This window comes from Pseudonaja textilis, chromosome 12 (assembly GCF_049901715.1).
Source record: "Pseudonaja textilis isolate UNSWEBS1 chromosome 12, rPseTex1.2, whole genome shotgun sequence".
NCBI classification, from domain to species: Eukaryota; Metazoa; Chordata; class Lepidosauria; order Squamata; family Elapidae; genus Pseudonaja; species Pseudonaja textilis.
The window spans coordinates 16,673,655-16,701,548 of record NC_142001.1 but is presented as its reverse complement, the minus strand read 5'-3'; the positions used below and the strand labels follow the sequence as shown (position 1 = coordinate 16,701,548).

The window sequence follows — 27,894 nt, the reverse complement described above, 5'->3', positions numbered from 1 at the left end:
GCCTCTTTCTGTACTGCCTGTGGGCTCACAAAAGACTTGAAGGATGGCCGTTGAAGGGTAGGCCTTAAAATGCCATTGATGGACTGTACCATGGGCTCTCAGGATGTGGGAAGAACGATCCACCAGGGTTAGGATTCCACCTTGAAATGAAACCCTTAGCAGCTCTTTTGAGGTCTGTTGGAGCCCTACTCCATTTTATTTATTTATACATACCCCCCTTTTATTTTTATCAATAACTGAAGGTGGTGGACACACACAATACAACTTCATCTTCCCCATAACCACCATCCTAGGAGGCAGGTTGGGCTGAAAGGGAATTACAGTCCCAATGACACCCTGTTGGCTTTCCACACCTAAGCAGGACTAGAATTAAGGACTAAGAACTAAGTTTCCCGGTGATTGGCCCAATGTCCTCCAGTAGCTTTGAGGCCTAAGGTGGGACTAGAACTCATTATCTCCTGCCGATTGGGGCAAAGTCACTCCACCGGCTTTGCTGGCTAAAGCAGGGCTAGAACTCACCATCTCCTGGTTTCTAGCCCAATGTCTTAACCACTAGACCCAACTGGCTCTTCGGGTATACCAAGATTAGGATTCCCACATTGGAAATCTGAGAGACTAGGAAGTTCTTTTGAATTCCTGCTTTTTAAAAACTTTACTTAATCCCTTCAATTCTTGCCGCAAATCTCTTTGTGGGACAGTAAAGCACCATTTCTTCCAGATATAACCAACTTTTTGGACTCCACTTTCAGTAAAGATTTGAGCTTTTTTCTCCCCATGCACGATAACAGAATCCCAAAATGCAGCAATTCAGGAGTTTCCAGTCATAGTAGAACAAAAAATGGCAATGCCTTCCTAAGACAGCTTTCCCCATTTCACGGCTACCTGGGGTTTGTTGATCTCGGCTTCCTATTTGTTCAAAGCAGGCTTTCTCAATCCAGAGCTGCTGGATGTGGTAGGATCAGAGTTCCCAGCACGTAAGAAAGACCCGTGAAAAACGCATTTGAGAAGGTAGGCGCTTTTATTTTCAGGCACCACCACAAACGAAGCGTTTCCTTAGGTGTCAATGCAAGATTATATACATACATATACATACATACTTACATACGTATTTGTTTTCTTAAGTTTTCACGGGTACTTACATGTATGGTATTCAGCTTTGTTCGGGTATTTTCCCACATCATTATAGTTGTGCTTTTAAAGTTGTAGCAACGTTTTGGCAGAATTTCATCTTCCATCATCAGGCTTCTGTACTGTCATGCACAACTAAAAGCTCAACTATAATGACGTGGGAAAATACCAGAACAAAGCTGAATACCATACATGTAAGTACCCGTGAAAACTTTATACATATACACACACACACACACACTCACACTGTGTAGCTCAGCCCACAGCATAACAAGTCCAAAATACTCTCAACGAAGTGGATAGTTTTTTTTTTCCTGTTTTTAATTTCAAAAAGAACATCCGAGTAAATGCTGAGGGAAAAAATAAAAGGAAGAAAATGGACTGAGGAGGGAAAAGAGGAAGGGAAGGAGGGGAAAAGGGAAGGGAGATTTACACAGGGTTATAATCCACTTGACCCTTGCGTTTGGAAACCATAAAAATCACAAAGCCAACAATAACCAAGACACCAGTTACCACACCCAGCACAATAGGGATGACATAGAGAATATCAGAACTTCTACATTCTTCAGCTGCAGAGATAAAGACGGGGGGAAAAAACAAAACAAAACAAGAGACAGAAGGTTAGTTAGCGATCAAAGCAAGTATTGGCAGGTAAATTAGCAGAAGCGTAAATAGCAGTATACTTAAATTTAATTTATGTTGGGTAAGGGTTGGTGGGTTGGTCTTAACCATTTGGCTCTTAAGTTGTCTTCCTGATTTACCAACTTTCCCAAATGAACACTTACCAGACAGGGCTAATTAGAGCAGGCCCTCTCTTAACTTGCACAATTGCTAATTTGCACTTCTTTGTAGCTGACCTTGTGGGAAGATAGGAATGATCTAACTATGTCCAGAATAGTTAACCCCCATCCCAGCCTGATCCCATGTGGCTGGCTAAACCAAGTTGTTGGCTTACTATTATGGTGACTGGGTAGCTATTGTATTAAGCCGTGGCTTCGTAACATGTGAATCCAGCTGCCCTGTTCAAAAATCTGGTTCACATTTCAGGCAGAGTCAACACCGAGTCACGATCTTGGGTTTAGGAACGCCAACACTTTCTGGTTCCACACACACACACATACTCTCCATGCATGGGTTTGCAATTCTGGCTGGTGTCTTTGCAAGATGGTTTAACCGAAGCAGCAGAGAAAACAAACACAGGATATTTCAACACCCTCAAAAATGCTTTTGTGACATCAACGTTTTACAAAAACACCCCATTTCAACAGCACAGCTTTTTCATAAGGGTGCAAAGCACTAGCATAGTATGAAAAAAAAAAACCCAACTGTTTGGAAGCATGTATCTCTTTTTTTCTTGAATTTCTTTAGTATAATTTAGTGTACTTCTTCTTTCAAAATGATGCTGAACATGTTAAAGTTACAATGTTGGCCGCCTTTAAATCACCCCAAAATGGGTAGGTCCTTTCTATGCTTCTATTGGCTTAAATCCAAATTCAGGAGTCTCTTCTAAGCTGATCATAATAAGTCACCAATCCAACGACCGTTAACCCCAACGTCTTTCTGTTGGTAGAGCAGTTCTTTTGTGCGATTTTTTTTTGTTTTTTGGAAAGTTACAAACAAGTGTGAGAAATTAACACCAATCCTTCTTCCTTGGCAGTTTGAAAAGGGAAGCCTTCACCCTGCATTGGTTTTTCGCCGCTAGATCTGTCTATAGCCAGCACGATGCCGAATTTTAGTACAATATGCCATCACCACCAACCAAACTAAGCCTACCAAGGCTACTGCCATCAGGAGTGGCACGAAGAAGTTGTCCCCTGATGGAATGCAATCTTCAGCTGGATGGAGAAAGGGTGATAAACAGAGTTAAGCAGGTGACTTCTTTGGAAGAGAACATCATTCTGGCCTCTGGCCCAACCGTGTTGCCAAAGGCAGCTCAACCATGTTTTGCTTGTCCAACACAAACGACAAAGCAAAGCAGATCTCCCCGCTTGCAAAGCCCTCAGACACTTTGGCCAAGAGAGCTTCTTGTAGACCCAGGGAGCCCAACAACAGTCCAAGCTTATGGAACACGTTAAGGTAACTAGATGCCCCTCTAAGAGATATAAAACTCAATTCCCAGCCAATATGACTTCTGATTGAAATTCTGGGATCTCAAGAACCACAATTTGCAGAATGTTCACATTGGGACCTGTGGTTGTCGAGACTCGGTAAGGAAAGACCAACTCTCTCGTCCACCACATTGCTCCAGATGTTCCTGGAGAACTGGAAATCAAAACAAGGAAGCAATATTCTTTCTCCAGCAGGAATTCTCCAGCCATGGTGGTTGGGAAACCAATTTGTGGCTTAATAATAAACCGGGCCACTGTGATTTATTCAAGAAAATCATTCTGCAGTATAACTGATAAAGCAAAATCTCCAGGAAATCTCTCTAGACATCTCAAATGAATCCATCTTTTTCCTCCTTGGCTAATATTTCCATTTATTTAGTCATTTAGGTGAATAACCAGCGCCATTTGCTTTGGTAACAATAATTCTATGACTCTCATCAGAATAAGCTCCAATGATTGGCTTTGTCCAATAGACCAAATGACAACTAAACTAACCATGATGGCTTAATGCATTGAACCGAAGAGCACCATCTCCAAGTCTCCAACTATTGTCTACTTCGTTAATGTATGGTTTCGTTGGAGCAAAGATATATATCTCCAGATGAACTGTATATTCTAAATTCTGGTAATTGAAGTCCAGACATCTTAATTGACTGAGTTTGAAAAAAATCATTGGAGGGTGCTACACAGGCCTTTCACATCCAATGAGTGCTTGCTTTTACATCTGTGATTGTGGTCCAGACCAGAAGAAGCCAAGAGGCAGGAAAAGCATTTCCTTGTATTGATCTTGGGAAATGCTTAAAGCTAGCTTCTGTCTCTGCCCAAACTGATCACAACAAAACCCCACAACTTTTAAAGGGAGACTTCCTAGGACAGGAGTCTCCAAACTTGGCAACTTTAAGACTTGTGGACTTCAAATCCAGCCAGCATGACTAGCTGAGGAATTCTGAGAGTTGAAGTCCACAAATTTTAAAGTTGTTAAGTTTGGAGGCTCCTGTCCTAGGATCTAATCTTGTTCTATCAATAGTGGAGATCGGCTGTTATACACATCTGCCCCCTACTGTCCAAAAAATGATAGGAATGATCTGGCCGCTGGCTCGCATCGGCAACAAGGCCTCCTCTGGGCCACTTGGGTGATAAGCCAGGTGATCAGTGAATTCCAACCTTACAATCACAGAGCGGACTTTCTAAGTCACACTTGTCAATGCTTTAAGTTTCAGTATTGCTTGGTTGAGGATTTGTGTGTAATTTGTTAAGGTGACAAGAACCGGCTCCCTATACAGGTGTCTCTCAACCAGGGCAACTGTAAGATGTGCGGACTTCAACTCCCAGAATTCTTTAAGATATGTGGACTTCAACTCCCAGAATTCTTTAAGATGTGTGGACTTCAACTCCCAGAATGCTTTAAGATGTGCGGACTTCAACTCCCAGAATGCTTTAAGATGTGTGGACTTCAACTCCCAGAATGCTTTAAGGTACGGACTTCAACTCCCAGAATTCAGAACATTGGCTGGAGGATTCTGGGTGTTGAAATCCACGTCTTAAAGTTGCCAAGTTTGAGAAAAATAATGGCTTACATTAAAAAGACACCTTAGCCAAAGTGAGACTCATGACAGACAATAAACAATAATAATAAACAATTTTCTGACGCAGAGTGCTAAAAGATTCCAGTTGAAACAGGGACAAATTGTCTTCAAAGACTGCTTTTTCTAGAGAAAGGTTTTCAATTAAGCATCACCAAATTTCCACATGAACAGGAGAAATTTTTATTAGAGAACTATGTGCAAACAGTCAAATTCCTACACAGAAGTACAAACATAGTAAAGACCATAGTTGCTCCAACAGTTAAAAGCAGACATTTATCAGAACTGACACACGCCGGTTACTCTATTGTTCAGACTTTTCGTTGGGTGCAAATCCAACAGAGACATTGATATATTTTCAAGTGAAAGTACATGCTTGGTTCAGTCTTTGTAAATATCTACGGTAGCATATAAATAACGATTTGACAAATATACTAACTGGTACTTGTTAACCAACACAAACATACACAAAGAGCTGTTGAATCCACAGAGTAGTGCAAGAGTGATTTAAGTACAACCTTAATTACGGTTGCACATTTAAGGAGAAAAGCAAGATATTAAACGAAAGGTCTTCAAACTTGGCAAGTGTAAGACTTGTGGACTTCAACTCCCAGAATTCCCAAGCTAACAGGTCTGGAGGAGGAATTCTGGAAGTTGAAGTCCACAAGTCTTAAAACTGTCAAGTTTGAAGACCCCTGCATTAAACTAAGGGTAGGATTACTTTATCCTCTTCATTTTTAGAATAGGCATCATTATAGAGCTACTGCTCACTTAATTGTTTGTAAAGTAGGGAGTTTTAGTACACTGAAAGTACCTTTAAGATCCAGTTGTGAAAGTGGTTTAACTGGCAGAGAAGCCCACTGCTATGAGGTTGGCGTACCAATCTTTTGTGGCCTTTGCATTATCATCAGAAAAAAATAAAACCTTAAACAGTAGCCCTTTGCACATTGTTTTTGTTAAGAAGGCTTACAATGGGAATTTATGCGCTAACATTCTACAGGCACTTCAAAGGAACAACTTTCTGAGGCTAAGATCCTCAGATCCATTTACAATAGCTGCAAATACAAAAAGTGCAAACTGGTTTTTCTTTAAACAACGCCTGTCTTCTATTTGCACCCAGCTCATAATAAGTAAGTCCTTCAGCTGAAGAGGAATTTAAATCCTCAGACATCTGCTATGCAAACTAAGGATACTTAAAACAATGTTTTCATTCTCTCTATGTATATGTGTGTACATACATATACATACATACACACACACACATATATATGGTATTCAGCTTTGTTCGAGTATTTTCCCACATCATTGTAGTTGTGCTTTTAAAGTTGTAGCAACGTTTCGGCAGAATCTCATCTGCCATCATCAGGCTTCTGTATTGTGTTCGTCTGTAAAGTTGCTACAACTTTAAAAGCACAACTATAATGACGTGGGAAAATACCCGAACAAAGCTGAATACCATACATGTAAGTATCCACAAAAGACAGGGATACCTACTCCTCCAATATTTAAAAATGTTGCTATTGTGTTATTTTAAGTCTCAAAGAGCCAAGTGGAGTTTCGAAATTAGTCATTGCTACCAAATTGATAAAGAGAGAGAGAGAGAGAGAAGAGTGCATTAAGCTTATTCAGGCTGAAGTAGTTAACCCAATGGATTTGTTTGATGTCGTATGCTGAAAGAAAACAACTTTGTAGATAGGCCTAGATTCCCAGGTTACAGTTGTTATGGCACCTAGGTTAACCATTGTTTGTACACAACATAGAATTAGCAAATGCTTTGATTTGCACTCCTATTGCTTTAACAACCTAAATTGACCCTGGTTAAAACTAACCTTCTTTTCAAGAATTACTTATTTACTGACTGACTGGTACAGCTCTACATTAACCCTATTTCAAGTTTTAAAAGTTTCATTTCAGGTCTGAGTTTGGCCGTTCCTAAGCTCTCCGACGCAGTTTGCAAGTCCTTCTTACAATGGGATGAGATCAGTTGTTGGCTGTGTTTCAAGGGAGAAGGCGCTCCCCGTTTTTAAATAGAATCTCACAAGTTTTACACAATTGGCTTCCATGTGGGAAACGGGCTTTAAGATTGAAGAACAGTCAAACCACCAGACCCTACAGGGTTTGATAGCCAGCGTAAGTTTTCCTTCGGCCAATCATGTAAGTGGTCACTATTATGACAATCAAGCCCGCAAGGGCAGCTCCAACTACAATTGGGATTAGAACAGTGTCATCATCCTGCAAACATTCTCCCGCTGTAGATGAGAAAGGGGGTGACAAAAAGAAAGAATACAAATCAAAAGATGTTTGCTGAAAAGAGAACCCAAAGAGTCGGTCTTCACGCAGACATTAAAAAACCTAATTTAGAGAATTCATCTTAAGAGATGCTTTCATAACATTTTCCATGGAAATTGAGAAAAAAAAAAAGAACAGATGACCAATTTGGAAGACGTCAAGATGGCCTTTTTGCCAACGATTGAAATTAAATCTGGCCAGAATCTCAAAAATGGCTAAAATTCCACCAGAACTCTTCATTAACTTTTCTTTTAATATCATGGTTTCTCCTTCAATGTGTGCGCATTCTGGCTAGAAGTTTTATATGCTCTTATCATGAGGACATCAAAACCTCGTGAAATCTGACATCGTTTTCTAAGTTACGGGGTTGCTTCCGCAAGTATCTTGGGAATATTCTGGCTTTCTTGCCTGCCAACTTACCAGCTTTTAGGTTAAAATTTTCCATAGATGCTTAAAGGTGATGCAACTTTCATAAAACACACACACACATATATATACATATTAAAAAAAACCTGAACATTTGTTGGGTTAAAAGAATGGTGGGGAAAAAAATGAACAAAAATTTAGATTAAGAGGCCAATCCAGGCTTCAAGTCAATCTTCTCTCAGTCCTGTTCATCATCTGAAAAGTTTTGGCTCCAAAAAAGATGATTATGAGACATTCAAAATAAACTGAATTCAACACAAAACTACCTTTATAGCGTTTACAAGTATGTTTATCTTAAGATAAATTTGTTTTAAGATGAAGAGGCTCAAGAGTCAGAAGTTCTTAAGTTTTTTTTTTTTAAGATATTCAACGTTTTGAGAAGAGGGACATAAGTGTACTTGAAAATTCTTTGAAAATTGACCCCAAGTATTTTCACAGCAGAAATCTTGATTTTTAAAGGAACCGGCTATGGTTTTCTATGAGATATATCAGTTTCTCTACCCCTTATGAAATGCACTCCTCTTTCAATATATACCCCAAAGCTGTTGTCACAGCATAAACTCTTATTGTTATTGTTAGTTTTATCTATTCTCTAGCGATAACCATTCTGGCTCATGCAATCTGGGGACTGGAAGCCATCCTGAAATTACAACCATTCCTTCAGCCGCCATTTTGAAGTTACAACCACGATTTTGAAAACAGCGGCTCGCACGTACGATTGTCACAGAACCCCCAGAATATGATCAAAATATGGTCGCTTGGCAACCGGCACGTATTTGTGAGGATTGCAGCGTCCTGGGGTGATGTGATGGCCCCTTGCGGCCTTCCCAGGAGGCTTCTAAATAAGCAAAGCCAGTGAGGCAAAAAAGGTTGCAAAATCGGGCTCGACTCTCTTGAACAACGGCCTCCTTAGCAAGAGAAATTCCGGCTCTGGTTTTGGTTGTAAGCTGAGGATTAGGTGTTTCCACATTGGATTGATTGTTCCTTCGATGTCCCAAAGGTGCTTCCCTCCCAACCCAAGAGGCAACTGGACTTTCTCGGTTTTTCTTTGAAGACGTTTCGCTTCTCGTCCAAGAAGCTTCTTCAACTCTGACCGGATGGTGGGGAATGGAATAAATGCATGGCACAACATAGGAAAACCAACTCATCTGGACTAGGTTCTGCATTTAAAAGACAAAAGGTCGCTCTTTTGAAGACAGCAAAGTCCACATTTTGGATAGAGAGCATCGATGGCTTGAAAGAGGGGTCAAAGAGGTCATCTAGATCAAAATTGAACAGCCCTCTCTCAACAGAGGGACAGGGATACAACATCATCTATCTCCAGTCTACAACAAAGTCCTTTCAAGCAGTTCTAAGAAGGCTCCACTCTCATTTGCACCACCCAGGTGGCCCTGAGGACACAGATAAACCTCCAAGAGGCCTCAATGACTTGCTAAAAGGATGCAAATGACCAGCTGTCTGCAAGGAGTATCAATCTTTCCATTCCCCACCATTCGGTCAGAACTGAAGAAGCTTCTTGGATGAGAAGCAAAATGTCTTCAAAAGAAAAAAAAACCAGAAAGTCCAGTTGCCTCTTGAACAACAACAAAAAATGTCAACCATGACCTGGATGAATAATAATCTGCATAGACATTTGTCCCTTGAATCTTTAGATGGAAGAGTCCTAAATCTTCCTTGGCTTTTTTCTTCTTACCTGCTGAAAATTGCCCTTCTTCCACTTCAAATGGCTGGATCTTTAAATCAAAGATGTTTATTTTATAGCCAGGGCTCACCAGGATCGATTCTTCTTTTCGGCACAGGTATGAGTTCCCCATGGTGGTTTCCCAGTTGTTGAGGGTGTGATTTGAGGCCGAAATAGTAGCTGAAGAGGAACAAGGTGGTAGATGAGCTTGGATGGCAATAATGTGTTGTTTTCATTTATTTTAAATTTTATATCCCGGCTTTTATTTTTTAAGATGAACAATTAAAAGGCAGCAAATAAATTAAATACTCCTTCCTTTTATTTTCCCCACAATAACCACCCTGTCAGGTGAGTTGCACTGAGAAAGGATTGGTCCCAAAGTCACCCAACTGGCTTTCAGGTTTAAGGCGACAGTAGAATTCACTGTCTCCTGGAGATTGGCCCAAAGTCACCCAGCTGGCTTTCATGCCTAAGGTGGGACAGTCTTTGGCTTTCTAGCTTCTTACAACTCTTAGATCGAAGTGGCTCTCTATATATTTAATTTAACCACCTGCTTTCTTTATACAATAGCGGGAGCTATATTTTACTATGCACCTGTTTTGCAAGGGGGCGGGGTATGCATTTCTGGTTGTCCACTGTAAAAATAACAGAGAGTCAAGGAAAAAGATTCTCAGATAATCTAGTCATGTTTCTAGCGAGTTGTTTTGTTCAATAAACACCTCTAACCACTTCTTTCCTTTTGTTCAAATGCATATGAGTTGCTCAATATATTGTCCATGGCTAACTGAGTTGCTTGATACACATCTAAGCAACCAACCATTTGTGTTTTGCTTGCGTCATTATTAAGTAACAATTGTCTGCTTATTAAAAGAAAAGCACCAAAAAGATCTCTAAGAAACCAGAGTCAAATGAAGCACTGAATCACTGAAAACAAAAACAAAAACAAAAGGCATTTTTGCTGGGGGTGCTTTTTGGGAAACAATTCCAAGTGATGTTTACTTTCTCCAACCAACCTAATTCTTGGTTTTCGGTTTTGCTGGTGACTCACTGTCCTTAGGAACTGGGTGAGGAAAGACAGTTAACCATATCCTTCTCAGAGTCAATATCCTGACCAAAGTTTGTGCCGTTCTCTTTTGGAGGATTTCTTGCAAAACATTTTTCGTTAAAGAAGTGCAAACTGTCAACTCATAAAATATTTCTATGGTCTTTTTAGAGCTACCAACAGAAAGGGAAGGGAGAGCAGTGCAGCAGCTTGCAAACTGAAACTGCATTCCGTAAATAGTTTTTTAAAGATAGTAACTAGGTGACTGAAGTTTCTGCCACTGCAAAATTCTGTCATGCCCCTGTTGGAGGCTGACCCAGAGGGAGAGAAGGAACGGCCGACAGGGAGTGGAGAGGTTGTGGAGGAGCCTGGGGAAGGGCAGAGGCCGGCTGGGCAGTCCGAGGAAGACCCAGGCCCATCCCCTCTCCATCCTAGGGCACACAGGGAGGAGAGGTTACGGGAGAGACACGAATGGCGTGGTCTACGGGGGGAGGAGAGGGCCTTGATCCTCTTCATGGGCTGCAGCTGTGAGAACTGGTTAAAAGGACAGACATGCGTATGGGCCAGTGCTGGAAACAAAGCGTGGAAATGTCTCTAGTCTGTCGTTCCTCTCTGAGTTTGGTGTCCTTCCCGGTGTGTGTTCCGATATCTGCGGACATCTTCAAGCCCTTATCTTGTCTGGTTCCCTTATTCGCTTCAGTGTGGTCTGTGTTGTTTTTACTCTTTATAATTTATAGGCATTTTTAGTTTAAATGGCATTTCCTCCTTTCCGTAATTGTTTGTGGGGGAGTTTTTTTGTCTCCAGTCAAGGATGTTTGGAGCTTTGAAGCAAAGTGAAGGAATAAAAGGGGCTTCACCTGTTTTTGTGACTGTGTTTATTTTGTATCCCTGGCTCATCACAAATTCTAACTGGAGAGCATGATTGATGATTCTGGGCTATGGATGGGTCCCATTGGAGAATATGAATTATGATACACCCGGGGGTGGGTGGGAGGAAAACCAGGGTCAAGGGTGACAATGAATGATGTGTCTCAGAGTTGGCGGAGTCCCTTTTCTTTCAACGCCATTGTAACTTCCAATGGTCACTAAACGAACGGTTGTAAGTTGAGGACCACCTGCAGTAGGCTGCCAGTGACCAAACCTCTCTTACCATTTGGTGAATCCGCCACAGTGATATCCACTCCTTTCAGATAGAATTTTTCCGAAGAGGTTGAATTTTTCTGTTTCACAAAACGAAACACCAATTAACACATATACAATGGACATACTTTTACCGAGAATACTTTTTCAGGGGAAACCTAACAGCATGAACATTTAACGACCCCATAATCCCTTGCGCGGTGGAATCTAGGCAACTGAATGGAGCTAGCAGGGTGTTTTACTGGCCAGGTGCCCTTCCTGTTGCCAATACGGAGTTTTGTTCCCAGTGGATATATTCTCATTGTGCCCAGAGAGAGAAATACCAACATCTTACCTAGGATTGAACTCACAGCCTCCTAATTGTGAGGCAATTGTGAGCTCCATTTCTAGGCCACTGCACCACTCCTAACAGCACAAACATACCGTTCAATTATATTTATTTATTCTGGCGCCGGATGCCCTTCCTGTCACCAATGAGGAGTTTTGTTCAGCAGATATATTCTCATTGTGCCCAGAGAGAGAAATACCAACCTCCTACCTAGGATCGAACTCACAGCCTCCTGACTGCGAGACGAGAGCTCTACCTCTTGGCCACCGCACTACTCCCAACAGCACAAACATACCGTACAATGGTAATTTATTTATTTATTCTGGGGAAAGAGGGTGGATTACAGCACCCTTAATTCTCTGAAAAGCGGAGCAGGGAAAAATAAATTCCATTTTTGTTTCAACGGAATTTCATTGATTGCACCGAATCATTTTTCCTCCCTTTCATTCCATGAAAAATGACCCTTCGGGTGTCAAGCTCCTAGCAGGCAACTCACTCAAATGCCTTTAGCATGGAAGTAGATGTAACAAATACCTAACAGACTGAAGTCCCAATTGGATATCTCAGTGCTGCTGGGTGTAATCTGATACTGCAACGGGCTGTTAATTCACGGTTTAATGAAAGCGATCCAATTTTGAAAGACTGTAAAATGGTCCTGCAGTGGCTGCATTTAAGGCTGAAGCAATAATTCTGGAAAAAAACTGGTTGGGAACTTCTTTACTTCCTCCAGCAAAAACTTGAAAGGGATTCCCTAGCTTTCTCTCATTTTATCAGGAAAGGGTAAATTGATTTGCAAGGGGAAAATAAAACCTAAATAAATAAAGTCGGTGCATCAACTGGTAGATGCCCCAGTGGTGAGCCTTGGTGGTGCAGTGGTTAGAGTCCATTACTGCAGGCTACTTCTGCTGCCTGCCTGCAATTTGGCTTCTCACCAGGCTCCAGGTTGACTCAGCCTTTCGTCCTTCCGAGGTCGATAAAATGAGGACCCAGATTGTCGGGAGCAATAAGCAGACTCTGTAAACCGCTTAGAGAGGGCTGGAAAGTCACCACAAAGCAGTATATAAGTCTGAGTGCTACGGCTACTGCTACTCACCACAGCAAACAGGAAATCAACTTTAAAGTTTCCGTCACTCAACCGAAGCACAGCGGTTGTCTTGCCACAATTACCAGAGGCCACCGTGTTGTTTGGATTAAAGTTGGTTATCATGGGAGTCTGGAAAAAAAAAACAGAAGCATTTCAGCCCTTTTAAAGGTGAGTTTCTTCTGTGGTTTTTTTTTTTAAATCTCCACCCACGAATATCTTTGCGTTGAAGCTCATGAAATTATCTCCAGGGCTAATCCTGGCTGACCAACAGAAGCGGGATGATTCTGTCTCACCGTACACATCTCTCATGAGTGGGAAGGCCCACCAAAAATATTTGTGTTCTGGGGCAGGGGCCTCCAACCTTGGACACTTTAAGACTTGGGCTGTGATGATCGGGAGTGTAACACAAACGTAACAAAATCCAAAACATAAATAAATGTCCTTTAATGCCTCCAACTTGGCCCCACTGTTCAATAATTCTCAGCTGGAGATAAAACGTACTCAAAATAGTCTTCAAAAGAAAGCAATACAGTCCGAACTTAATGAGCAGATAGAGATGAAATAAAAAACCAAAACAAACTACAATGGAGGAATTTCCACAATGGATCAGGATAAGTAATTACCAACTTCAAGGAGATAACAAGGCACAGTCTGTTGGAAGAATGCCAGCCAAGATTACTTCAGCCCAAAATAAAACACGCTTTGCTTCTGGCAACGCTGTGTTGTAACTGTCTCTCTTATATACTATTCTCCCCAGCTGTAACCAATGAGGGGGATCATGGCCGCTTCCTCTCTCGCAAGCCAAGTTGTTTCCTTCTCCGTTCCTCCCTGAGTGTCCTAGGATGAAGAGGGGATGGGCCTGGTTCTTCCTCTGACTGCCCAGCTGGCCTCTGCCCTTCCCCAGTCTCCTGAGCAACACCTCCACTCCTTGTTGGCTGTTCCTCCTCTCCCTCAGGGTCTGACTCGTAAAAAGGGCATGATATGTGGACTTCAACTCCCAGGAAAGCTGGCTGAGGAATTCTAGGAGTTGAAATCCATAATGTCAACTCATAAAATATCTCTATAGTCTTTTTAGAGTTGCCAACAGAAAGGGGGGGGAGGGGTTTAAAAGAGCAGTGTGGCAGCTTGGAAACCGAAAGTGCATTCCATAAATGGTTTTTCAAAGATAGTAATAGGTGAATGAAGTTTCTGCCATGCAAAATTCTAACCGGAGAGCCTGATTGATGACTCTTGGCTATGGATGCGTCCCATTGGAGAATATGAATTACGATACAGCCAGTGGATGGGGGAAGACCAGGGCCAAGGGTGACAATGAATGATGTGCCTCAGAGTTGGCTACACCCAGGCAGTGCTGGGCAAGTTAACTCCCAATAAATCCTTTTGAAGTTTTGGAAGTTTGGCTACAGACTCATGATTTAATTGGGGGTAACTGCAAGAATCCTGACACAAAAGCCTTAAAGTTGTCCAGGTTGGAGACCCCCTGCTCTGGGGAACTCAGAGCTGAAGAAGCTTCTGGGATGAGAAGCAAAACGTCTTCAAATAAAAACCAGAAAGTCCAGTTGCCTCTTTTTTTTTTTTAAAGAAAAAAGCACCTTTGGGACAACCATGACCTGGAGAATCTCCATAGACATCTGGGGAACTCAAAATCTTTTCCAAAACCCACACCCCACCTTATTTTAAAATAGGGGTCTCCAACCTTGGCTACTTTAAGACTTGTGGACTTCAACTCCCAGAATTCCTCAGACAGCAAAGCCTGTTTTAAAAGGTGCACAATGGCTAAGGGCAATGCCAGAACCAAGAAACAAAGCACGTCACCATAAAGATTCTATTAAAATATCAACCCGGCCAACTTTTCAAAAAATTAACTCAAATTAAGCTGAGGTAAAAAAAAAACACCCTTTGCCCTGAGAAAAAAATATGGAAGTCATTTCTAAAAGGAGGGTGTCCCTCCAAGCTGTGGGTGCCTTTGCTTACTGATTTAAAATGAATTTATTCTTCTATCATCCATAATTAATCAGCAAGGCGCCTTATAGTCTCAAGGAATCAGGATTCCCAGACATTACAGGCGAGATTTGGGAAAATTTACGCTCCCCCTACTGGTGAGCTGGGCACCCAAAAGCTACCAAAGCTCTTTTTATTTGTGCACTTAATAACTTTTGCATGCTTAACCTGAACTGAAGCTCTGGCTTGGTGTACAATCAGCAAAACCAATCGGCGAATGCATGGTTTGAAACAAAGGGCATTAATTAGCAATTGTTTACAAATTAACTCCCTGCTTTGGCCTGCTCCTGTCTTTGAACCAAGCAAGGATAGTAAATGGAAGGAAAAAAGGGTTGAAAAATCCAGTTTTAAATTGTTTTTATACAACTGTTAATGGTCAGGTCAGAGCAAGGATTCTCTTGGCAGCTGAGAACACTGAATTTGTATTCTTTAACTTTTCTTTTAATGCCAATATCCAGGGCTGGATTAACACGAGTTTTTCAGTTTCTTCTAGGGATAGAATTAAAGTTTTCTATGCTCCTTTTCTAACTTTAGCATAAAAAGGAGAAAGATCCACTCTTCTAAAGCAATATTCCACCCAATTTCAGCCACCTCCTCTTGAGAAACTTTCAGAGAATGTTAAAACTGGGGTTAAAAGTCAAACCCAGAGATTGCAGCTCCTCTATCTCCTTGTGGTAAGACACCATTAATTAGCCTCAAACGCTGTGACACAACACTCTCCACAATTGCCCAAGGAAGAAGCAAGACAATATGTGTGTTAAACCTGTTGGGTGACGTTCAGTTGCAAACCCATGTTTGCCAGAATGCAGGTAACTGGGCCAGATTTGACCGTGTAGCTTCCTGAGGCAGGTTTCTCCTCTGGTTGGATGGTGGGAGAAGATGGTGATTCGGTAGCATTTGACTCTGAGGTACCGGTGGTGGCGGCCAGGGGGATAGATTTGCTGGCCGCAGGAACGGTGGATGCGGTCATGTCCTTATCACAGAGAGTCACTGAGGGGAGAAAAAAAGACAAGAGAAATTTGAAACAGGAGCCCATTCTTTAGTTTAGGACACTTAAGTTTGTATCCGTCACAGTAGAGGTAGTTCTCAACTTACAACCATAACTGAGCTCGAAATATCTTTTTGGGGGGGAGAATACATTTTTATTTTATTTCGCGACATATCCAAGGAGCCGCTGATCCAGTTCTACAGAGGAACTATTGAATCTGTCTTCAGCATCTCTACAACTATCTGGTTTGGTTCTGCAACCCAACAAGACAGACACAGACTCCAGAGAGTAATTAGGACTGCAGAAAAAACAATTACTACCAACCTGCCTTCCATCGAGGACCTGTATCCTGCACGAGTCAAAAAGAGGGCTGTGAAAATATCTACAGACCCCTTACGTCCCGCACATAAACTGTTTCAACTACTACCCTCAAAACGATGCCATGGAGCACTGCACATCAGAATAACTAGACACAAAGACAGTTTTTCCCCGAACCCCATCACTCTGCTAAACAAATGGGAACCGAGGTCAAATGTTCAAGGTAAAGAAAAAGGTAAAAGTTCCCCTCGCACATACATGCCAGTCTTTTCCTACTCCAGGGGGCGGTGCTCATCTCCGTTACAAAACCAAAGAAGAGCCAGCGCTGTCCAAAGACGTCTCCGTGGTCATTTGGCCGGCATGAGTAAACACTGAAGGCGCACGGAACGCTGTTACCTTCCCACCAAAGTGGTCCCTATTTTTCTACTTGCATTTTTTACATGCTTTTGAACTGCTAGATTGGCAGAAATTGGGACAAGTAACGGGAGCTCACTCTGTTATGTGGCGCTAGGGATTCGAACTGCCAACCTTTTCTGATCGACAAGCTCAGCGTCTTAGCCACTGAGCCACCGCGTCCCTTTATGGATGTTCAATTATGTTGCAATGTTTTCATGGACGTCCACAGACCAGGTGAGTCATCTAAAAACAGGATCATGAAACGTTCGTCCCAGGAGCCAAAGATAACACCATAGACATTGGCCAATCTGAGATCTTTAGGGTAGGACGATGTTGACCCTTCTCCATGCCACATCCAATGGTTTTATAGAGTGGCAGTTGAATATTTCTTTAATGACAAAATCACAACCCAGCTTAAAAGAAACTGGTCTTGTGGCTGCTGGCTCCCTTCTCTTAACCCCGTGCTACTATCTCCTCATCTTCTGCTCAAGGTGACCATCTCATTGGCCCATGGTGGAGCCAACACTGATATCAGCCCCACAAATGCAGCCTTTAAGGCAAAGATGGCTCCCTTTATAACTTGTGGACTTCAACTCCCAGAATTCCTGAACCAGAATAGCTGGGCTCAGGAATTCTGGGCGTTATAGCCCAAGTCATAAAAGGGCTATTGTTCTTCACCCCCTGCTTGAAGGGAAACATGTCTCTTGCTAGAAAGAACCCCCTAGTCATGAGCGTCCAACGGAACACCTCGATTCTCGGGACAAGGAAGGGTTTGCTTTTTTCCAACGTGGGCGGTGGGCAGTTTGGAAACCCGTCGAGTACTCTTGGGCTACTCACTCTGGCTACTCAAGCGTCCGTCTTGAAGGAAAGCTTGCAGCGTCACACTCTGGAACGTCTGGGTGACATCGCCGCTTTTCACTATGTCTTCAGTGTCACAACTAAAGGCCGTATTTAGCGGAACTGGATTGGCAGGAAAATTGGCCATAACGGTTATTCGTTCTGTAAAGGAATCCAGAAGTTTGAGAGGCCAAGGCTGCCAGCTGAGTCTTGCAAATATATCAACCTAAATGTCTACGGAGAATTCTCGATCATCCAGATCATGCCTATCCCAAAGATGCTTTGGATTTTGTGTGTGTCATGCCCCTGTTGGAATCTGATTCGGAGGGGGAGGCCAAGCAGCTGACAGGGAGTGAGAGTGTGGCTCCATTGGCTGTGGAAGAAACTGGGGAAGGGCAAAGTCCCCCTCGGCGGAGCAGGGAGAGGTAGAACAAGGGAGAGGGAGTTCAGAGGAAGACCCAGGAGGACCACCCTCTCTTCATCCTAGGGCATGCAGGGAGGAATAGAGAAGGGAGCAATGTGGGTTGTGTGGCTTACGGGAGAGGAAAGGGCCCTGATTCCCTTCATTAGCTGCAGCTGGGAACATGCTGTTTAAAAAGGGAAGCTGCACGCAGCAACTTGTCTGGTATGGTCGAGGCTTATCTGGGTTCCTGGTGTCTTCCCAACTATGTGTGTTTGGATGGCCTGTCAAGTCTGCAATTCCTTCTCCTGCCCTGTCATGTTAATTACTGCAGCATGGTTTATTTGGATTTCTAGTTACAGTTTGTATGTGTCTTTGTTTTTGGACTGAATTTCCTCCACTTAAAGACTGTTCCTGGGAGAGTTTTTCTCCAGTCAAAGGTAACACACATGGACATTGGGGGCAAAGTTGGAGCTAATAAAGGGACTCTTCTTGCTTATTTGAATGTGTTGCCTTTGTGCCACGCCCTGAGTCACCACACTTTGTTTTCCACCCTCCCTTTTAAAAAGTTTTGCTTCTCATCCAAGACGTTTCTCCAATGAACTTCAGTGAGCTTCTTCTGAACCGAAGAAGCTTCCTGGACGAGGAGCGAAACGTTTTCTAGGAAAAAACAACAAGAAAGTCCAGTTGCCCTTTGGAGAAAGCACCTTTGAGATTTTAAACCTAAAATTCCTTGCAGGATTCCGGAGGCCGAAAAAGATAATGGTGCCCCACTTGAACTTAAGCTAGCAATCAGGGTGTGCAAACCCGTAATCAGATTTAAATTAATGTGACAAGATTAATCCAGCCAGGGGAAATGACTTTCTAACCAAGATCTGTTGCAAAGAACTGCAAGGGAAGGTGGGAGAAAGCTCACTTTTTAGCTCACTCAGGAGATACAGCCCGAGTGGCATCTTAAGTATAAGACAGGAGATCAAGAAGAATGAAGCGCCCACTCAGTCTTGCTCAATTGAGCTCGGCCCTTTTCCTACCACTCCTGGTATAAAATGAGGAAATTCCCTTTCAGGCCGAGCCAGTTTAAGTTCTCCAGGAGAGGCAAGGCAAGAAGTAAAGCAACCTGGAAATTGGAAGAATAAGAAGCCTGGGGTTTCGCAAGAGAATCTTGCCACATTTGGGTTTTGCAATAAGCTCCGAGGGCGGAAATACAACACCTGTTTTTCCTCATGACAAAACCTCTTCCATGTAACCCGAGCACTTCATACTACGGTAAAGACACCAAATTCTCCCCTCTGGGGACTGTTATGGGGCAGTCCATGATCCTCACAAGATTCACTTCCAGTTTCACCTCAGTTATTTTTTACAAGATCATTTCTCCTCCTTTTGATGGCCTCCTCGGAGCCTTGAGATATGAATTCAGGATTATCTAAATCGGAGGAGTTGGGCTGATGTGAATTTTATAACTTCAAATTTCCACCCAGAGTAGGAAGGATTCAAACTTTCAAATTTCTTTCTTTCTTTCTGGCATTTTGAGGCACTTTCACTGAGCAAAACAAGGACTTTGACAGCCCTGTAGATATCTCAGAGTCAATGGCAGGAATAAGATGAGTAGTTTATGCGTTAAGATTGATACTGCCCTTCCTGCAGAGGGTGGGAGATGGTATTTCACTTTTATATATATAGATATATGTTTAATATCCCACTTTTGAGGTGTTTCCCCTGTTAAGATGGCGGATAAAGGCATTTCCAGGCTGCCACAACCACCCAGAGAAGTTCAGAGGCGCCATTCAAAGAGGCAACACTCCTTCAGCTGGCGAACCATCACGACAGAACCAAAGCAACCTGAAGACTCCAAACCTACCTTTCCTTTTAGCATCCGGAAAGAACATCAAGTCTCCGGTGTTGTAAACAAAGGTGATGACTCCTTGATAAGTGTCTTTGGTCTTTGTGAAACGAATGGACCAAGAATTCTCGTCCCCAAACTCAATAGAAAGGACGGGGCCCGAGGTCTCATTCCCACAAGAGGTTCCGATGTAGCTCAGGTCTTCCGGGAGCATAAACGTAGATGTTTTCTGCAAAAAAAAAAAAAAAAGATTTCAAACCAAGTGGGAGCTTTTTTTAAGTTGAATGTGTGTGAGACCCCTGATGAACTCTGGCTGGAAAGCATCTACGGTCAACGTTGAGTTGGGTGGAGACATGACGGCAGTCTTCTAATATTTGAGGGGCTGCTAGTTTCCGAGGCGCCGGAAGACGGGACAAGAAGCAACGGGTGCAGGGGTGGGATTCAAAAATCCCAACAACTACTTCTCTGCTCGATTGCTGGGTGGGCATGGCCTACTGGAACTTCCAGGAGGAGCCATTTTTCGCCTTTCCCAGAATCCGGAGGCTTCCCTCAGGCCTCTGGGAAGCCACCCCTGGGCTCTGGAAGTAGGAAACAGGGCAGTTTCTGGACTTCCAGAACTCTGGGAGACCCAATTTTCATCTCTCTCCCTCCCCCACCCCCCGAGGCCTTTTGGGGATTAAATCCAAAGGACTTGGCAGCCCCCTGGGTAGTTTAACACAATTTTCGAACAGGGCTGTTGAGATGCTTCTGTTTTCAGGATGTAGAGGTTCCCCCCCCACAATTTTCCCATTGGTAGCTTAAATACTGGGAAACAAAAATAAAATAAAATAAAAATCAGGCATGCTTACAGATCCATCGGTTCCTTCATAGCTTATCGAGAATTTCACCATCCATTTTGCAAACAGACAAGACATGTTAGAGTCATCTTTCACCTCCAAATCTACCGCATAGGTCTGGAAAACAACTAGAAAATGGTTTGCCCAGTAAGCCAGTGATACAATTCATGTCAAAATGTCCCACCGCCCTGCATTTAATTGATTTGAGAAAAATTAACTAGTTGTTGGAAGGCTTGCCTTCAGAAATTGTAGGCGCTCTCTCGCTGGAGGCTTTTGAGAATGGTGGTATAGGGCAGTGGTGGCTAAACTTTTTGGGCTCTGTGCCAAAAATTGTGTGCGGGCTTGCACGCTTGCACTTGCATGCCAGCACCCAGAAGACAATGCACCCCCCCCACGCGCCCTACACATGGGTGCATAATCCCAACCCATCCACGCTGCCCCCTTACCCGCACTGCACCTCACAGCTGATTTTCAGCCAGTTTGAGGCCTTTTTCGGCCTCCCAAAGGCTTGAGGAAGGCTTCTGCAGGCCGAAAACTAGCCCCGTTTCGTCACTTCCGGTATTTTCAGGGAAAAAAAAAAAAGCCTTCCTTGAGCCCTTGGGAGGCCAAAAAAGGCCTTAAACCGGCCGAAAATCAGCTGTGAGGCACATACATGCCCAGTGAGGTAAGTTTGCCTGTAGCTTGCATGCCGGCACAAATGGCTCTGCGTGCCACCTGTGGCACACGTGCCATAGGTTACCATCACGAGTATAGGGGATTAATTGTGCAAAAAGCAAATTTACAAAATAGACCCAATCTATTCCTCAGCTATTTTTAATCTGAGATCAGAATCAGTCTTCGAAGATATTTCTAGTGGGGTGGGGGGGGGAAGTAAATTTGTTTTAATTTCCATTTAAACAGAAGTGTTGTGTGTGAATTGCAAGATAGAATAAAAGCTGAGTTTTATACAGCCACGATCACCCTTCTCCCTTAAATTCATTTCTCTTTGTGTTCAGATTATAATTATGTTTGAATGTAGGAGAGAAAGTAGCCGCTTGTTAATGAAAAAAAAAAAACTTCAGGAAGAAAAAATTCACATACGTAATTATCTTTCAGTCATTCTGGCCTAAAGCAGATTTTTATCTAGACTGATGAATTTAAAACACCCACGCTTCATTAGCTATAAAAAAAAACCCACTGCTGATGAAGATGCTATTATAGAAACAAATGTTTGCCTTCTCACATTTCTTGGAGGGTGGATAGAAAATTCAAGGGCACGTGCATATTTTAGAAGTCTCTCAACCCTATTTTATTTCTGCCACCCAACACTTAATAGACTGGATGTCACTCCAGTATGGTAGTAAATTTTTGATGTAATTGCAACACACATGTCCCAGCCTGTCTTTCCCAGACAAAACTCCTGACACGGCGCTTAACAAACAGGTTTAAATGCTGGTTTAACAGCTGTTAAAACCTCTGCAACCGAAAATCCTTCCCTCCTAATTAAGCTCATATTTTAATGATGTGGTTCCCCCCCCCTTTCAAATTGGACAAATGTGGTATAAGATACATTTCCGCACCTGACACACAAATACAATAAGAACAACTTTTTTTTAAAGACAGGAAGGCTAAGAGAAGCACTGAAATTGCAAGAAGAAATTGCTGAAGATGCCAGAGTTTGAACAGGAAAACAACTAGACCAGAGAAGGAACTCCTACCACGCAGAGACCAAATTCTTTCCAATTCTATTACAAAACTCAACAAAAAATGTAACTGGCACTACACCCCTTTCTTTTAAAGTAGGACAGAGTTGTTCTATATGTAAAGATCAGCCATTTATTTATTTATTTATTCTTTCATTCATCTCTGATTCTTGGAGGTTGACAGGACAAATCCCTACAGTTTTCTTGACAAGGTTTTTCAAAAGTGGGTTGCCTTCAGAAGTTGTGGGAGCATCATCACTTGAGACTTTTAAGAAGAGATTGGACTGCCATTTGTCAGAAATGGTGTAGGGTCTCCCACTTGGGTGGGGGGGGGTTGGACTAGATGACCTACAAGGTCCCTTCCAACTCTGATTATCTGTTAAGGGTACATGAAATATTCCCAAACTGAAATCTATTAATCTGTTAAGGGTTTGCGCCATTGCCTCCTTTCCTAGGGCTGAAAGAAAGTGACTGGCCCAAGGCTTTGTGCCTAAAATGGACTTGAATTTATGATATCTCCATCTGTAGCCAAGTGCCTCTGAAGGCCTCTCTATGTGATGCATTTATTATGTCACCATGACTGACTGTCATACATGAACCCACAAGTCCAAAAACTGATTTCAAGCTTCACTAAACTTGATATCAAAATCTGAAAGGAGGCGAAGTCCCAAGAAACACGTCCCGCTAACACTGGCTGAAGAGTTGTGGTTCCAATACCCTTAAAACTTCAAAAGATTTGGATGAGTTTTAGGAACCTCAGTGTTTCAATCGCTGAGAACTCATTCAAGGATGGATCAGGTTCCCCTTCAAGGACAGGGAATTCTCTCTCTGAATTTCTAATTGACAACTGGATCATAAACGGCAGTGGGATCCAGAGTCCAGCTATAAATCAAAGGCTGAGCTTATACACAACATGGAGAGACTGTAAACTACTGAGGGATTTTAGTTTTCGATGATGTCACAACAGCCTTGTTTACACAACAAGTCAAGTCACAAAAGTTGATCCCTGCTGGATTCAGAAGAGCCTCTTTATATTCACATCCAAGCCACGATTGTGGCCTTTTTGGTCTCCAACCTCTGAGAAGTTCTTCCAACCTAGAAAAACTTTTTTTTTTTAAACAAGGCTTACTCAGCCATCTCCCTACTTGCGTGTTGAAGACCTTCAATGTTTGACATGCTCCCCTTTGCTCTTGGCAAGATAAACCAAGCCAGAATTTGGATCTGGATTTGGGTGGGTGGGTGATGTCCAGAAAACTCTCAGCTGGACTGGGGAGCTGAAAAAGTATCAGCCAGAAGAAGAAAAGAGCAAGTCAGCAGAAATCCACCTTTATCTTCTCCATTCGCTGACAGTGATACTTGCTTTTCAGCCTAAGGATGCCAGATTGATTAAAGCTGCTTTAGTAGGTATAATTTCCCCTGAGTTTGTAATAACTCAGATGAGTAATAGCACCTGACTTCTTTTGGCTAGTCCTCAAAAACTACCCAAGGTTGGGCCAGGTTTGTGGTTTAGAAAGGAGATAAGGACTCCCAGGGCTTCAACGTAGCTTGGAAGTGGAACCAACCACCCAACAGAATATAGTTCTGTAATATCTTGTGGCCCAGAATATTGTGGGTTCCTAATCTTCTTAATCTTCTCTTCTGGTCTTTTTGGGGGGGTTTCTCCTCTAACATCCGTTGTTCACTCCTCCATTATGAGCAGGACAACGCAACTGCTTGAGTCTCGCTTCAGATGCAACTTCATCCAATCTTCTCACAACCTTTTGAAGGCATCTTAGAAGCTTCCCTGCTTTTCATGGGATCTCCCCTCTTCTTCTCCTGAGCTTTTAAGGATGTACCCCCGAAGTCTCCATCCTCTTCACCTCCAACCACCAACTCATTTGGAAGGGACAATCCAAGCACTCTCAAACTTTGGGGTGCCTAAGTCGCATTTTACGAGATCTTTCTTCTCTGTTGCCCTCTATCTTTTCCACCCCAAATTCGAGGAAAGGGACACCCAGGAATGCTCTACTGCCCTATTCCAGGCACCCACTCACAACATTTGGAGGGTCCCCCAGTGCACCCCCACTTTTAGGGTGTGGCAATTGCCTCTCCCCACTTTCAGGGGAGCCCTTCTCCATCCCTCTCCACCGCCACCCGCACATTTGAGGGGGGCACCTCCGAATCTTTTACCGCCCACCCCATGCATCGAATCCAAATTCGGGGTGCCTTCCACCATCCCTTTTAGAGCAGGGGTCCCCAAACTTGGCAACTTTTAAGACTTGTGGATTTCAACTCTGGGAGTTGAAATCCACAGGTCTTAAAAGTTGCCAAGTTTGGAGACCTCCATTTTTGGAGCTTCACTCCCACTTTTAGGGCACATCTACTCCTGTTTGCACTTCCAGCTTCCCCACTTTTTAACCCCCCCACTTCCGCCTTTGCTCTCTGTTTCCACCCTCAATTTTTTTTTTGGGGGGGGGGGAGCAGCATGCCCGAATTCTCCATCACCTCTCCTCCCAGGCAACCCTTTCTCCATCTTCAGGGTATGCCCAAGCCGGACCCCTACTTCTGGGGGTGCTTCCAAGAGACCTTCAGCCGCTTCCACACCTCTCCCTGAATACTCTTTCCATATTTGGGGGGTGGTGTCTCACAACCCCCAATTGCATTCCCAGGGAAGTCCACCCCCCCAAAAAAAACTTCCAAGAAACCCTGCCCTCCCTCCCCATGGGATATCTTCCTCCCTGAATGTTCTCTCTACCTTTGGAGGGTGTCACCCCCTTATCGCATTCCCAGGGCAGCCCAGCCCACCCCCAAATTCCTTCCAAGAGACCCTCGGCTGCTTCCACCCCCTGCTATGATGGGGGATTCCCCCTCCCCGAATGCTTCCTCCACCTTTGGGGGGGTGTCACCCCTCATTGCATTCCCAGGGCAGCCTAGCCACCCTGCAAAACTGCTTCCAAGAGACCCTCGGCCCCTCCCTCCCCATTTGAGACCCCGGGCCCCTCCCTCCCCACTTGAGACCCCCATCCCTGAGCGCGCTCTCTACCTTTTTTTTGGGGGGGGGGTCTCATCCGATTATCGCATTCCCAGGGCAGCCCAGAGCCCCCCAAAACTGCTTCCAAGAGACTCTTAGCTGCTTCCACCCCTCCCATGGAAGACCCCCCACCTCCCCGGATGCTCTCTCCACCTTTGGGGGCTGTCAACCCCTTTATCACCTTCCCAGGGCAGCCCACCCCCAAAAAACTGCTTCCAAAAGACCCTCCGCTGCTTCCACCCCTCCTTCCCCTCCCCGAATGATCTCTCTACCTTTGGGGTGTCACCCTCCCCCGCAACTGTATCCCCAGGCCAGCCCAGCGCCCCCAAAGTGCCTCCCTCCCCCCAGGTTCTCACCCAGCCCGTCGAGCAGCAGGGGCAGGAGGAGCAGGCAGCCCGAGAAGAAGGGCGGTCGGAAGCGAAGCCGAGGCGGGTCCATGCCGAAGCGGCGAGGAGAACCAGCAGCAGCCACGAACGGAATCCCGGCAGCGAGACGAGCCGCGCAACTCGCTCAAGCCGGTCATATGGCCAAAGCCAGGGGGCGTGGCCCCGCGGGGATAAAGGAGGAGCCTCTCGGCGGCGCCGACCAATCGCGGCGCGGCTCCGCCTTGCGCGGACCTTGCGGTTCACAGCCGGCCTTTCTGCCGAAACAAGAGGCGGCTGGGCGCGGTTTAGGTTTTCATCACAAAGGAGGGTGTGAGCGGTCAACTTTTATTATTTTATTATTATATTTTATTTTTTGTATTATTTTATTATTTTGTTTTGTTTCATTGTTTTGTTTTGTTTTATTGTTTTGTTTATTGTATTTATTGTATTATTTTATTGTGTTATTGTATTATTTTGTATTATTTTGTTTTAATATTTTATTTCTTTTATTATTTTATTATTTTATTTATTTCATTATTTTATTTTGTTTTAGTTTTATTTTATTACTTTATTTTATTTTATTATTTTATTAAGTTTTATTATTGTATTTTATCATTTTATTTCATTAAATTGCCCCGATTGCAAATTTGAAATCTTTACTACACACACACACACACACACACCCCAATCAGCCACGATTTGAAATCTTTGATTCCCCACCCGTAACCATGGTTTGCTTTGCAAAGTTGGCTTTGGCTGCAGGGCTCTGCCCAAGCCCTGCCAAGCCGCGTAGATGGGGAAGGCACGCCAAACAATTAAAAAAAAAGCTGATTTGGGGAAAGTGCTGAGCTTCGCTGGGGAGCCACGTGAAACCTTGTAATAATTGCAAATAAAGGCGGCGGAGGTGTCACGTTGGGATAATGGGCTTTTTTGTGCTGTAACTTCAAAAAAAAAGGCACCCAGCCTGCTTTCATGCTTAAGGACTAGAACTCCCCATTGCCTGGTGATTGTCTTGAAGTCACCCAGCTGGTTTTCATGGCAAAGGTGGGACTAGAATTCATTCTCCTGGCTAGTGGACCAAACTCATCCAGCCAACTTTCCTGCCTATGGCGGATCTAGAACTCCCAATCTCCTGGCGACTGGACCAAAGTTAACCAGGCTGTTTTCAAGACCTAAGGCAGGACTAGAACTTCCAGTTTCCTAGTGGTTGTCTTGAAGTCACCTAGCTGGCTTTCATGGCTAAAGGGGACGACGACTAGAACTCCCAGTCTCCTGGTGACTGGCCTGAAGTCACCCTGCTGGCTTTCATGGCTAAAGTGGGACTAGAACTCCTAGTCTCCTGGTTGACAAAGTCAACCAGGCAGTTTTCAAGGCCTAAGGTGGGACTAGAACTCCCAATCTCCTGGCGACTGGACCAAAGTCAACCCGGCTGTTTTCAAGGCCTAAGCCAGGACTAGAACTCCCAGTCTCCTAGTGGTGGTCTTGAAGTCACCCAGCTGGCTTTCATGGCTAAAGGGGGGGACTAGAACTTCCAGTCTCCTGCCAATTGGCCCAAAGTCAACCACGCAGTTTTCAAGGCCTAAGGCAGGACTAGAACTCCCAGTCTCCTAGTGGTGGTCTTGAAGTCACCCAGCTGGCTTTCATGGCTAAAGGGGGGGGGACTAGAACTTCCAGTCTCCTGCCAATTGGCCCAAAGTCAACCACGCAGTTTTCAAGGCCTAAGGCAGGACTAGAATTCCCAGTCTCCTGGCGATTAACCTGAAGCAACATATTCAACCAAGAAATGATGGCTCGGCATGTTAACCCAGGCATGGACTTTCATTAAGAGTTTGTGCGGCACAAAAACTCGTTTGTAGAAAAACAGGCCAAGTTGCCCCTCTTCGTTCTACCACTTGAGCGCCGCAGATTAGAAAGATACCTGGTTTTTGTTCCCCCTCCACAATCTTGGGGAGATAGGAACTTTGAATCAATTAATACAACCCACCTATTTTGAACCAAGCTAACTTTGAATCAATCCACCCATCTATTCTGCGCTATGCCGAAGCCCTTGTTTTCATTAAGCAAATTCAAAAACCAAAAATGGTTGCAATGAGCTGGCTTACCAGAAGTTAAAAAAGAACCACACACACATCAAAAAAATAAAGCATGAGTCTTTGGGACCCTGCAAGGCCTCCTGCTCCAAGAGGCTGCGCCAGCAAAGACTCATTTCTGGCGGAGTTTGGGGGAGAGAAAGACTTCTGCTGCTTTCCTTGCATGAAGCCAAAAGTCTTTCTCTCTCCCCCACACCCTGAGAATGGAGCTGGAGATGTATCCTGCGATCCCAAATAAAGAACGATTGATCGGTAGGAAAACGGGGTGGGGGATTTTCCTGCGGACTTTTGGGGGGATTTTCTGAAGGTTTTTTGGTCCATG

At 43.8% G+C, this 27,894-nt stretch overlaps 1 protein-coding gene across 4 annotated transcripts; it reads right to left on the bottom strand.

Annotated features, from left to right (window-relative positions):
* Positions 1–1,420: 1,420 nt before the first annotated feature.
* On the bottom strand, positions 1,421–25,665 carry LAMP2 (lysosome associated membrane protein 2). Of its 4 annotated transcripts, none has more exons than XM_087941119.1 (9): positions 25,474–25,665; positions 20,438–20,553; positions 19,608–19,818; positions 17,350–17,511; positions 15,574–15,800; positions 12,819–12,938; positions 11,408–11,477; positions 9,228–9,395; positions 1,421–1,697 (listed from the first exon to the last, which is right to left on the bottom strand). In XM_087941119.1, the coding sequence occupies exons 1-9, from the start codon at positions 25,553–25,555 to the stop codon at positions 1,558–1,560; spliced, it is 1,296 nt and encodes a 431-aa protein (XP_087797245.1). In that variant the 5' UTR covers positions 25,556–25,665; the 3' UTR covers positions 1,421–1,557. The 4 variants fall into 4 exon arrangements, with proteins under 4 accessions (XP_087797245.1, XP_087797246.1, XP_087797244.1 ...); XM_087941120.1 differs by lacking the exon at positions 1,421–1,697 and adding an exon at positions 1,715–2,963 and having other exon boundaries at positions 25,474–25,653; XM_087941118.1 differs by lacking the exon at positions 1,421–1,697 and adding an exon at positions 4,985–7,068 and having other exon boundaries at positions 25,474–25,652.
* Positions 25,666–27,894: the final 2,229 nt, after the last annotated feature.

Bases quoted from the DNA above. Each gene is read 5' to 3' on its own strand.
- LAMP2 (XM_087941119.1), bottom strand. From the start codon at position 25,555: ATGGACCCGCCTCGGCTTCGCTTCCGACCGCCCTTCTTCTCGGGCTGC. The intron at 9,396-11,407 runs GTAAGAGAGGTT...GTTCCTCTTCAG, and splicing joins TGTGGCGGATTCACCAAATG to CTACTATTTCGGCCTCAAAT. The intron at 1,698-9,227 runs GTAAGAAGAAAA...TTATCTCTGCAG, and splicing joins AGAAGGGCAATTTTCAGCAG to CTGAAGAATGTAGAAGTTCT.